Consider the following 13,543-nt stretch of genomic DNA (forward strand, 5'->3'; position numbering starts at 1 on the left):
TGTGGTCTCTGCCTTCAGACTGTAGTCCATCTTTGTGAACTCATCACTCCACAATGGAGAATTCATTTAGAGTTGATTGTAATGCAGTGTGGTCTGTTCATGTACAAGGAATTAAGTCTTATAAGGATTGCGATTTAGGATCTTATGTAAGCAAAACCAGTGCAGACTTGACAAGAGAAAACTTTTAAATTGGTAAATGTTGAAAAATTAGGAAAAGAGGGAGAGACTTGTAGAATAAAATGGGAAAACCCAGAGTGTGCTCAAGGAAGTATGTGCTTTGTGTGTTCCCTGTTAACCCTGCAGCAGAGTACATGTGAGGACCAGTAAGAGATGAGGCCTTGGCCTCACTACTCAAACGTAATGAAAATAAAACTTGTTTTCATTTTGGCTGAGAAATACAAAAATAAATTTTAAGTCTGAAGCTGAGCCTCGTAGTACCTGCCTTAATCTTAACACTTGGAGATAGGGACCAGAAACAGGAGGATCATTGTTCTGGTCAGCTTCAGGCCTTTGAAGCTTGTCTTTGAAAACAAAAAGAGGTTGGGAGAATCAGTTCTTGGAAGTGAGAGTGTTGCTAAAGATTGGGCCATAAAGACAGAGAGGAATAAACACTTCACAGACAGTTTAGACTATTTAAAATCAGACCAAAACATGGAAAGTTCTATTAGTATGAGAAGTTTTGTTCTCTCAGAGGCGGTCAGGTGAGTTTCATCCCTAGGAGTGATGGCACTGGGCTCTGGATACTCCCAGCAGATGCTCTCAGTCTCACATTTGATTAGAGTTCACCAGGCACTTTAATGTACTTTATGTTTACTTGTTCTGCAACCCATGAAACAAATAGAAAAAGCAGCATTATGCCGAAATTCTTAATGATGATCAAATATTTCTTCATTAAATAGGATTGTTGTAATTTCTTCATTAAGTACACAGGATTTATTTATCTAAAGTTGTCTTTCTACCCCTCTAAACTCACCTATATTTTTTATTTGCTTTTACATGTTATCTTATTAGCAATAAGGAAATCATTCAAAATTTATCTTTGGGATCCATTTTTAATTACATAAACATTAGTAATGATTTTACTAAATTTAGATTTTGAACTTTTTATTCTTTATGGTCTCTGACAGACATAACACGTGAATTTACTTTCTTCCTCAGGCAAGCCAAGTTAGATCTGAGAGTTGCAGTAACGAAAGTGGAAGAGTTAACTAAAGTGACTGAAGGTCTTCAAGAGCAGATGCTGAAGAAGGTACAGTGTTGGGAATACCTTAGTGAAGACGATTTCCATTAACATTAGCATAGTGAATTAAAACGTCATTGGGGGAGGGGAGGAGGGCGGGATGTGGGGTGAGGGGTTGGTGGAGGGGTAACCAGAAAGTGGAATATCACATGAGATGTAAACAAATGGGATGATCAATTTAAAAAATTCACATTACAGTCAACTTTTGCTTAGCAACATTTTAGTCAACTTGGTCTAAATGGTGGGAAATAAGCGTCTAATACCATATGATTATTGAAGTTTTTATTATCATAATAGGCTGACACTGTAAGTTATAGGGGACTTTTAGAAAGGTATTGAATAGGTGTCAAAGTTTATATTTAGATGTATATTAAAAATTCTAGTTCTGATAGTGATTATATATGTGAATATCTAAGCCTTATTTTCTCATTCCTTAAAAGTTGATTATAAATTTCCAGTGGTAATAGAGAAGTATAGATGAGTATAAGAACTCTGTCACAGGGGTTGGGGATTTAGCTCAGTGGTTAGAGCGCTTGCCAAGGAAGGGCAAGGCCCGGGGTTCGGCCCCCAGGCCCAAAAAAAAAAAAAAAAAAAAGAACTCTGTCACAAGTAATTAGTTTTAGGCCTGTAAAACATCCTAAAATAGGAACTATAGAAACAAGAATTTCTAGGTTTTGGATTTTTTTCCTGGTAGTCCTTCCAGTTGACACCCCACACCTATGGCTTCAAAAGGAAAGAAAGGAAGGAAGGAAGGAAGGAAGGAAGGAAGGAAGGAAGGAAGGAAGGAAGGAAGGAAGATAGAAAGATAGATTGATTGATTGATTGATTGATTGATTGATTGCTTTATAATGGCTTAAGTGCTCAAGACCAAATTTAGGCCTCCAAAAACCCTTGGATATTTTAAAAGATCATACTAACAACAAGAGGATGATGAAAGAAAAAAAGAAACCCATCTTCTCAGTTTAAACTTTTACTAAACTTTACTATGTGTGACAGCCAAAGAATGCAGCAAATGGGCAGTTGAGAACAGACTGAAACTAGAGAGAGATCTACTCTAGTGAGATCAACAATTAACTGAATATTTGAGTTTGCTAGTTTGTTTGATCAAGAACATCCTAGAAATATGTACAAATTGAGCCTCAAGAAATTGTTTTACTATTTAAATAAGAGAACAAATTCCCAAAGTTAGAAATTAGAGGGAACAGATTTCTAGAAACAAGGAAATCACTAAGAAAGTAAACCCTACTTTTGCCCCATCTGGAATGACCCTCAGATTGTATAGGTTGGAGACACTCCATAGGACCTGCCTCTATAAAAATCGAAAGTGGAAATCTGAACAAAATACTCCCAGATAACATCTGCTATCCACTGTGGAGCAAATTTCAAAGATGACATATAAACAAGATCACCTCCCACTTGAATTACTCCTACACCATAGTCCATAATACCAGAGTAATTATTTCATTGACAATAACCAGTTTTTCAACCAAAAATTGCCAGACAAGAAAGTATGATCTATGCTTGAAGGGCAAGAATTAGGGGGAATTGATGATAGACTATCAATAACAGCTATCTCTCAGTGTACCTAGTTGTTTGATGTAAAAGCCCTAGCATTCAGAATTGGCTGTTACATTTATATTTAAGACGGGTTGGAGTCACAAATCAGTAGTCAGTGATCTGTTGCTTACCTAGCATGAGTATCATGGTTTTTCTTTTCAACATGACGGGGTTTAGAATTGCCATGGAAACAACATTTTGGATGTCAGAGGGAATTTCAAGGTTAGGCTACTAGAGGTAAGAATACCCACTGTAAATATGGGCAGCATTATTTTAAGGGCTGAATTCCTGCACTGAATGATAAGGAAAAGGTAAGCTGAGCACCAGAATTCATTTCTCTTTGCTTCCTGACTGAGGAGGAAATATGACCAACTATTTTATGCTCTTACTTCAGTATCATCCCTGCTATGAAAGTTAGAACCTCACATTATAGCTGAAATAAACCCTTCCTTCTTTTCTTAAATTACTTTTGTCAAATGTTTTTGGCATAGCACCATGAAAAGTAATTAATACTAGGTTGGCTCTACTTAGTACTACCAAGAACAAACAAACAAAAAAATCCATTCAACCAATATAGCAATGCATGCCCATAACCCCAAAACTTGAGAAATAAAGGCAGGAAGATTTGGCATTCAGGGCCATCCTTGACCTCATAGTGAGTTTAAGATCAGACTACACTACTATATAAGACTCTGTTTGGAAAAATAAAGTCAAAATGAAGGAAAAGGTAGAGAATTCTGATTGAGAGCTAGGAAGCAATTTTAAAATAAAAATTCTAGAGCTTTTTACAGTAACTGGAAGTAAGTTCACTAGTTAAGTTCAAAAATAGATTGGTAATGACAGGATAAGCAAGGAGGTTGAATACAGAAGAGTAGAAACTTCTTGTCCAAGAGCCAGTTTCAAATACTCAAGAGTTCTGTGTGATTGAAGGAACCAGTCCAACTTAGGTGCAATTGGAATTCCAGAAAGGAGAAGTGGGGGAAGGGTAGAAAAATACCTAAAGCTGGTAGAAAACATTAGCACCCAAGAAACTGTGAGACCCTAAGGAGGATAAACAGAGCCACCTTTTCGGAATCATGATGACACTGATAGACAGTGTGGAGCAAAAGACTTTGGAAGCAGAAACAGATGACCTGGATAGGTTGGTAAGAGTAACTGCTGAGTTCTCAGCAGACGCTGTAAAGGCAGAAAACATTGGCATAATATATGGAAAGTGCTGAAGGAGAAAATAGCTCTCAGCTGGCTCTATTTCCAGTGAAGCCGAATTCCAAAAATGAAAAAAAAATCCAAACAAACAAATAAACGAATTAAAAAAATTGTTGCTAGACGACTTCATAAAATTCTGAAGGAAGTTTATTTATTGGTTGGTTGGTTTGGTTTCTTGAGGTAGGATCGCCTGGAGCTTAAGCTGTCTTCAGACTACTCACAGTGTGTCTCACTGGTGTCTGAGCTCCTGATACTCCAGAGGCTGCCATGCCTGCTGCTTTTCTTTCCCCCTGACCAGAAGTGTATTAGACCAAAGATACCAACTCATATACAGGAAACAAGCAAACCACAACAAATAGTAAATCCAAAATAGTATAGCTAACTACTGCTGGAAACATTAATTTTAAAAGATTCTGTTAGGCCAGGCATGGTAGAGTACACCTGTAATCCCAGCACTTAGGAAACAAGCAGGAGCGTGGCCCCAAACTGACCGTCTGCCTGGTCTACACAGCGACTTCCAGAGTAGCCGGGGCTACATAGGAAGACTGGAGGGGGAAAAAGTAATGAAAAGAAAGAGAAAGAATGAAGGAAGGAAGGAAGGAAGGAAAGGAAGGAAGGACTGACTTTCTCAAAGATACTGTTTAAACCAGTGTAGAAATTAAAATGATATCATTAGAAATGCTTAATATAAAGGAAAGCAAGCAAGGATAGGGAAGAAGCTTGTCTAGAAAGACTTAATAAACCTATTGCTATAATCCAAAGTGTTACTCTGTCAGAGAAATGCCCTCTCTTATTTTGATAGCTAATGGGAAATAGCTCAGCGAGTGTGTTATAACAGTTGAGTGGCCATGTAGAAACCTGTGCCTTATTTTCCAGGGTATCCAGATATTGCCAGAAGTCTGTTTGCAGTAATTCTTTTGATTATCTAATATGGCATTGATGATGAAGTTTGCCCCTTAACTAACTTTGTATTATATGTATTTACTTCCAAAATATATTATCTTTAAACTTACATATTAGAATTCTAGTAACCTAACTTTGTAGCCGACTGTGTTTTTCATGCTATAAATGGTGTTTGTGCATTACGTTCTCAGATGTTTCAAGTAAGCTTCGGGATCTTTACTTTCTAGGAGGAAGATATTATGTCTGCACAAGGAAAAGAGGAAGCATCAGATAGACGTGTGCAGCAGTTACAGTCTAGTATAAAACAGTTAGAGTCAAGGTAATACTTCTGTTTCTACAGTTTGTATGTGTGCAGCACAGTAGAGGTTCAATTATATTTATTAAAAATGTATCTTATAAATGCTAAATCAAAACTATGTCCATGGGTGTAAAATCTGAACATTGTTTTACAATTGTATTATTATACTTTGAACATATGTTCAAAATCATTTAGCTGGGCATGGGGGCACATGCCTTTAATCCTAGCACTCAGGAAGTAGGGGCAGAGGATCTCTGTTAGTTTCAGGCTACTCTAGTAAACTTAGTGAGTCCCAGGACAGCTAGGAATATATAGCTGTCTTTAAAAATAATATTTATATAATGCATATAGAGTCTGGACACTCGTGTAGAGTATATTGATTCATGTCACAATTTTGAAAGTTGGACCAAATTTAATCTAGTGCTTTTTTTTCCTAATGAAATCAACTCTTGGTTACCATGACATTTGTGTTTATATGGTTTCTAGAGCCCCATCTATAAAGTCTGGCTCTGAGTCTGAACATTCACCCACATTAAGAGAAAATAAATATAATATATATAAATGAAAAGATATATATATATATATATAGATATAGAGAGAAAAGTTTTTTGTACACACACATACACTCGGGGGAAGCGGGGCACGGCAAACCTAGGAGAAATCCTCAGTCTGTCTCTGCTTTTCCTAACAGTACTACAACTTAAACAAAACATGAAATTAAATCCAGAAGATGTGCATATATAGATTTAGCTGTGGGTGCCAGTCAAGATGATAAGCTTTTCTCCTGTCACCAGGAACTTGGGTTTATGAGGAGAAAAATGCTTTGTGTACCAACATGATATTCATTATGAATTATATATTGACCTCTACAATAATATAGCACAAAAGACACCTTTATTTTCAGTCCTCTTGATTTAAGCATATAGATTTTAAGTATTTATAGTTATTCTTAGAAACAGAAAACCCTTCGAAAATGTTAAAAATTTCTTAATCATAGTATCCGAAGAAATTAGATACTTCCCCAAATCCTCCATAATTCTACATTTTTATAACTCATACAGTTAAAGTCCAAATAACGAAACTAAAGACAATGAAAATGTCAGCTTTTAACTATTCATTAATGTTCTTGGGCCACAATTCCGCAAGGGTTATGTCTAGGAGCTGAATAGTACTCCTGTCTCTTATGTTCAGTGTGCCAAGAAAGCTCTGCAGGCTGCACATTACTTCTTAACTTTATTGTTCCCTAGAAGTCAAGCTGCCAGTACCAGTCTTTCCTGTATTCTTGGGAACTCTAATCTTAAATTACCCTTCCCATCCATTTTTTAATCACTAATCTCTCCCTCATGGCTATTATAAAATGATGTAATATTTTTCATACTACCATTCACCATTCTGGGAAACATTTTTTTTTTACTAATTATTTATTCTCTTTACCTCCCAGTTATAGCCCCTCCCACTATCCTCTGAGTCCCACTCTCACAAGCCCCATTACTCCCTCATAGTCTCCTTAGAGAAGAGGAAGCCCCCTCCCCATGTGTCCCAACACACTTTGGCATATCAAGTCATAACAGGACTAAGCATTTCCTCTCCCATTGAGGCCAGACAAGGCAGCCCAGCTAGCTGAAGGGGATCCAAAGACATACAACAGAGTCAGAGACAGCTCCTTGCTCCAAATGTTAGGGAACTCACATGAAGACCAAGCTGCACATCTGCTGCAAATTTATAGGACGTCTCTGTGCATGCAGCCCATGCATGCTGGTTGGTGGATTAATCTCTGTGAGCTTCCATGGGCCCAGGTTAGTTTACCCTGTAAGTCTTCTTGTACTGTCCTTGACCCCTCCAGCTCCTTCATTCCTTCCCCTGACTTCCACAAGACTCACCAGATTCTGCCTAATGTTTGGCTATGGGTCTCTACATCTATTTTCATCAGCTGCTAGATACTGTCTTCCTATCAGAAGACAGTTATGCTAGGGTCCTGTCTGCAGGCATAGCACAGCATCATTAATAGTGTCAGGGGTTGGCTTTCTCGCATTAAGTGGATCTCAAGTTGGGCCTCTCTCAGTCTCTGCTCCATCTTTATCCCTGTACATCTTATAGACAGAACAAATTTCGGGATGGAGGTTTTGTGGGTGGGTTGGTATCCCCTTTCCTCCACTGGGAGTCCCACCTGGCTACATGAGGTGGCCACTTAAGTCTCCATATCCCCACCTGGTAGGAGTTTCATCTTAAGGTCATTCTCATAGACTCCCAGGAGCCTTCCCTGTCCCAGGCTCCAGCTCATCCCAGAGATGCCCCACCACCACCACCACCCCCACCACCCCCACCACCACCACCACCACCACCACCACCACCACCACCACCACCACCACCACCACCACCCCCCCCCCCACCCACCCCCCCCCCCCCCCCCCACCACCACCACCCCCCCACCACCACCACCACCACCCCCCCCCCACCACCACCACCCCCCCCCCCCCCCACCACCACCACCACCCCCCCCACTGATTTACATTCTCCTCCCATCCCTATCTGCCCCAACGCACACACCTGATTCCCACCCCAGATTCTCTTCCCTTTCAGTTCCCTCCTTCCATTGTGGCTAATATCCACTATGAGTGAGTACATAATATGTTGGTCTTTCTGGGTCTGGGTTACCTCCCTCAGGATGGTATTTTCTGGTTCCATCCATTTGCCTGAAATTTTCATGATGTCTTTGTTTTTAACAGCTGAGTAATATTCCATGGTATAAATGTACCACATTTTCTTTATCCATTCTTCAGTTGAGGTAAATCTAGGTTGTTTCCAGTTTCTGACTATTACAAATAAAGCTGCTAAAAACATAGTTGAGCAAGTGTTTTTTATGAATTGGTGGAGCATCTTTTAGGTATATGCCCAGGAGTGGTATAGCTGAGTCTTGAAGTAGAACTATTCCCAGTTTTCTGAGAAACCAACCAAATTGATTTCCAAAGTATTGGTACAAATTTGCACTCCCACCAGCAATGGAGGAGCATTTCCCTTGCTCTGCATCCTCACCATCATGAGCTGTCACTTGAATTTTTGATCTTAGCCATTCTGAAGGGTATAAATGGAACCTCAGGGTTCTTTTGATTTGCATTTCCCTGATGAGTAAGGACTTTGAATATTTCTTTAAGTGCTTCTCAGCCATTCAAGATTCCTCTGTTGAGAATTACTGTTTAATTGGGTTATTTGAGTTGTTGATGACTGATTTCTTGAGTTCTTCATAAATTTTGGATTTTAGCCCTCTGTCAAATATAGCGTTCATGAAGATCCATTCCCAATCTATAGACTGCCATTTTGTCCTATTGACAGTGTCCTTTGCCTTACAGAAGCTTTGCGGTATCATAAGGTCCCTAAGATCAGTTGTTGATATTAGACCCTGAGCCATTGGTGTTCTGTTCAGGAAATTGTCTACTGTGCCAATGCTTTCAAGGGTATTTCCCACTTTCTATTCTATGAGATTTAGTGTATCCAGTTTTAGGTTGAATCCTTGATCCACTTGGACTTGACTTTTGTGCACAGTCATAGATAAGGATCTATTTTCATTCTTCTACATGCAGACATCCAGTAAGACCAGCACCATTTATTGAAAATGCCTTCTCTTTTTCCATTGTATGATTTTGACTTCTTTGTCATAAATCTAATGTCCATACAGGTTTATTTCTGGGTCTTTGATTCTATTCCATTGATCAGTATTTCTGTTTTTATGCCAATACCATGTGGTTTTTATTACTATTGCTTTGTAAGACAGTTTGAAATCAGGGAAAGTGATAACTCCAGAAGTTCTTTTGTTGTTCAGGATTATTTTAGCTATCCCAGATTTTTTTTGTTTTTCCATATGAAGTTAAGAATTGCTCTTTTAAGGTCTGTAGAGAATTATGTTGGAATTTTTATGGGAATTGCATTGAATCTATAGATTGATTTTGGTGGGGCGACCATTTTTCCTATGTTAATCCTACTGATCCATGAGCCTGTGGTATCTTTCTGTCTTCTGATATCTTCCATATCTTTCCTTAGAGACTTGAAGTTCTCAAGTGCCTCCTTAACACAGTAGGCAGAGGTTAAATATCAGTCTAATAATCTGAAGGTCCTGAGACTTTGAAACTCTACAAGGATTAGGAGATATCTTATATCTCAGGCACCAACCACTGAATTCTTGCTGTTCCTCTTACCATTGTAGTTACCAGAAGGTCTCCACAGATCTCAAATGTCAATACCCTTTTATTGCAGACTTTTGAACTATAGATCCAAGGTATATTAAAATGATCCTCTTGGTGTACTTTTTCTTAATCCTTTTTCTTTGTGCCATTTGAGCTACATAGCTTGAAAATTATATTGTAAACCTTTAAGTAGAGAGAGAATATGTATTTGTCCTTTCTGAAATCTAGGAAGGAGTTTTTAACATAATACCAGTGCTGAAATGATATCTTATTTTAGATGTCAGCAAAATATTCTTGGGTTAGTAACGTATCCTTCTACTTAAATAACTGAGCTATTAAATCATGGCTGAAAAATATTTTAATACATTAATGATACATACTAATGTTTCTGATATTTCATATTTGTATGTACAGGTACATCTGTATGTATGCACATATTTGTGAAGGTCAGAGGTCAACATCAGGTGTCTTCCTCTGTTCTTTTCTTCCTTAGTTTTTGAGACAGTCTCCCATAGAACCTGGAGCTCCCATATGTGTGGCCTGGCTGGCTGACAAACTCCAAGGATCTCCTGTCTTTGTCTTCATAGCAACAGATTCCAAGAGCACACTGCCTCAGCTGGCTCTTTTATGTAGGTACTGTGAATCAAACACAGGTCCTCATGGTTGTGTAGAAACAACTTTTACTGATAGAGACATCTTCTTAGCCCCTGACAGCTTATATTTTTACCATAACATTCCTTTAAGGATTTTTATTGGCCATGTTAAAAATCATGTTATAATTTTCCAAGTGCTTTAATGATTTTATTTATTTATAAAATGATTAAATTATATGTTTAATAAAATTTCATTATTGGCGTATTTGTGATAATAAAAATGATAATATGCCTGCCCATCTTAACTTTAACATGCACTTTTTATGGTAAGAATTTTGCCATTTAAGATTTAGAATAGCTAAGATGGGCAGAAGAAAATGGGTAGGATCCCTAATAGAGTCAATAGATTATATCTGAGAGAGAGAAAAAAGAGACGTGGTAAGCAGCTTCGTCTTTGATAGTTGTAGTTTGGGTGGCCTTAGGAGGTATGTATAAGGTGTGTTTGGAACTCTTATTACTATGCCTGCTGAGCGGGGATAATGCTGAAAGATATATGATATAATTGAAATAAATACTGGAGAGACCAGATATAATTTTCACTGCATTATTTGAAGAAAGAACTTTGTATCTATGGCTGTTGTGCTTGCATATGTGTCTGTGTACTGGTTTTCTGCTTGGTGCCCACAGAGGCCGGGGAGAGAGTCGCAGCCCCTGGGACTAGGGTTTTGAGCCACTCTATGAGTGCTGGAAATTAAACCTGGGTTTCTCTGGAAGAGCAGCAGTGTTCTTAACCACTGAGCCATCTCTAGTACCCTGAAGAAAAAATATTTAACACTCTCTCTAAAGCAACTTATATGTCCACAGGTGAAACCATTTATTCAACATGCATTGAATACTTATTGAATAAGCTTAGAAAAAGAGAATGTGCTGTCTTTAAGAGCAATAGTGTGAAAGTGATCTGAACATATGATGTAGGTAGAACTTTCTTAAGGCTGGAAGGATAACTGAGCAGTAGTTAAGAGCTCTTGTTTCTCTTTCAGAGGATCCAAAATTAGTCCCAGTATCGACATTGAACAACTCAGAACTACCTATAACTCCAGTTCCAGGGGATTCAATGCCCTCTTCTACCTGCTGTGGTCACCCGTACACACAATACATAACCACACAAAGATAACATGCACGGTCACATAATTTAGAAAGAAAATACAATCTTAATTTTTTCATTTAAGATTTGGTTGGGTAGTTTAAGACTCTAACACTCTAAAAGATGAAAAGCACCAGACAAATATAAGGAATTACATTATTCAGGCCTTGCTTTTTTTTTAATTAGGAAGCAGTTTCACCCAAGTAGATAACGAATGAGGAATGGGTCTTATAGGAGATATCCGAAAGCTTCTTAGACTATGTGAATACAGTAAATCACAACTCTCATAGCAAGAGGAGTAAGAGTGAGTCGATTCTGAACTAAACATGAGTGGCCATTCAGGTTACTTCAGGTAACATCTTCCAAACCAGAAATGGTTACATACACTTCTTTAGTCATAAAACAAGAGAAAATAATAAATGATCCATTCTGTGAGTGCGATGATGAGAGCCTCAGGTAGGTGGGGAAGTGACTGCCCTAGATTTCAGGTGCTGTCCCATGATATCCTGGGATGTTTGTTCGTAGAGAAAACAAATGCTGCTTCAGGAAATCAGATGCATATCCCTTTCAGGAAGAGGTGTACAAGTGATACTACAGGCACTGAGAAACTAGAGTTCATGAGTTCAAGGCCAGGCTTGGATACATAACAGACCCTGTCCAAAAAATAACTTCAGCTAATAAGGTACAGAATATAGAGCACATATTGGATAATTCTGGAACCAGTAAGCCATCTTTTTCATATATGAGGAAGTTATTTCCTGCCTTTACCTTTCCCCATGGTAGCCATAACAATTCTTAGTTTCAGAATCAAATTTTCTTTCCATTTTAAAGCAGAAAATAAAAGATCAATGAAGTTGAATAAAAGTATATGTTAAAAAAGGTTCTAAGTAGTTATACAAGGAAAAAGTACTTGAGAAAATATAGATAATTTTCCTTCAGGCTTTTTTTTTTTTTTTTAGAAATAACTTGTTAATTGCTTTTGAAGATCTGAGATGCTTTTTTAAATATATTTTATACCCTCGCCTTAAATTGCTATCTTACTACAAACATTCGTTCTAAAATGGTTATTCTATTCAGATCTCTAATGTTTCATTGAAGAGCTTGAAAATTGTCATTAATAACCTATGAAAGAATACATACAGCCTGTGAAGTCACATTGTTTTTATAGCTGAAAATCAAATCTATGGTTGTAATCTGTTATGCACAGAAATCTCTAAGACTGAACATACCAACAGATTTAGGCTGCTCTCGACCTTGGTCAAATGAGCTGCTTATTCCAGAAGGCAGTGATTACTGCAGAAACTCCTAACTCTTCAGAATCCTGAGAACAAGCATTGGGAATGCTCAGCAGTTGGTAGGACAAGTATATAAACACCCCCACTCCGCCCCTACTCCCAAGCTCAGAGAACATCACAGAAGATGAGACAGAAAGAATATATGCAGAAGTGTACCATAAAAGATAGGCTTCTGGATGGGACATAGCTGATGCAAGAACTCATGGCCACTGTGGCTACATGTACAAGATATACACGAGATCAAACCAGTTAAAAAAAAATTAGCATGGGAGACCATGCCAAGACAGGCCCTGACAGTGCCTGGAGGACTAGAAACCAGAGACCAGATGGCCCAGAGAGCTATGATAGAACCAAATATGACCAACAACAACAACAAAAAAAAAAAGGACAGTAGCCTAGCATAATCATTGAGGCTTCAACCAGCAACTAATAACAAACAGATGCAGAGACCCATAGCCAAACCTTAGGCAGAGCTCTCGGAATCCTGCTGAAGAGGAAGAGAAAGGATTGTGAGAGCCAGAGGAGTCAAGGATATCTCATGAGAACCCACAGAATCAACAAACCTGGATTTATAGGGGGTCACAGAGACTGAAATGGCAAGAGACAATCAATTGCTCTAACCTAGCCTCTCAGTGTATATGTTATGGTTGTGAGGCTTGGTGTTTTTATGGGATTCCTAAGAGGGAGCAGAAGCAGTTTCTGACACTTTGTCTGCTTTTGGAACCCTTGTCCTCCTATTGGGTTGCCTTGTTTAGCCTGTATCTAAAGGGAGGTACCTAATCTAACTGCAGCTTGATGTACCGTGTTTGGTTGATACCCCTGGAAGGCCTGCCCCTTTCTGAAGGGAAATGAAGGAGTGGCATTTGATGTCTGCTGAGAGAGATTTTTCTTTTGGGGGAGGCCATTGGTAGGTTTACCACATCCCAGTAAATGATCCTATACACATTTCCATATGGAAAGCACTAATTGTATTTAGTTGGGGGTAAAAACATATGAAATTAGGCAGTAGATGGAAAACATGTTGAGGGAGGAGAGAGAGCAGGAGAAAGGCAATGAGGGATCCATATGGCCAGGATACATTGTATACATCTATGAAATTTTCACAAAATTGAAAAAAAAAAAAAAAACA

At 38.4% G+C, this 13,543-nt stretch overlaps 1 protein-coding gene across 4 annotated transcripts in view; it reads left to right on the forward strand.

Moving 5' to 3' along the window:
• Positions 1-13,543, forward strand: part of Sclt1 (sodium channel and clathrin linker 1) — a 133,171-nt gene that overhangs the window by 56,938 nt on the left and 62,690 nt on the right. For all 4 annotated transcript variants that reach the window (XM_032898450.1, XM_032898451.1, XM_032898453.1 and 1 more), the window contains 2 exons: positions 1,159-1,249; positions 5,134-5,225. In XM_032898450.1, coding sequence (XP_032754341.1) covers positions 1,159-1,249; positions 5,134-5,225 — 183 coding nt within the window. The remainder of the gene's footprint in view (positions 1-1,158; positions 1,250-5,133; positions 5,226-13,543) is intronic.

This window comes from Rattus rattus, chromosome 3, assembly GCF_011064425.1.
Source record: "Rattus rattus isolate New Zealand chromosome 3, Rrattus_CSIRO_v1, whole genome shotgun sequence".
NCBI classification, from domain to species: Eukaryota; Metazoa; Chordata; class Mammalia; order Rodentia; family Muridae; genus Rattus; species Rattus rattus.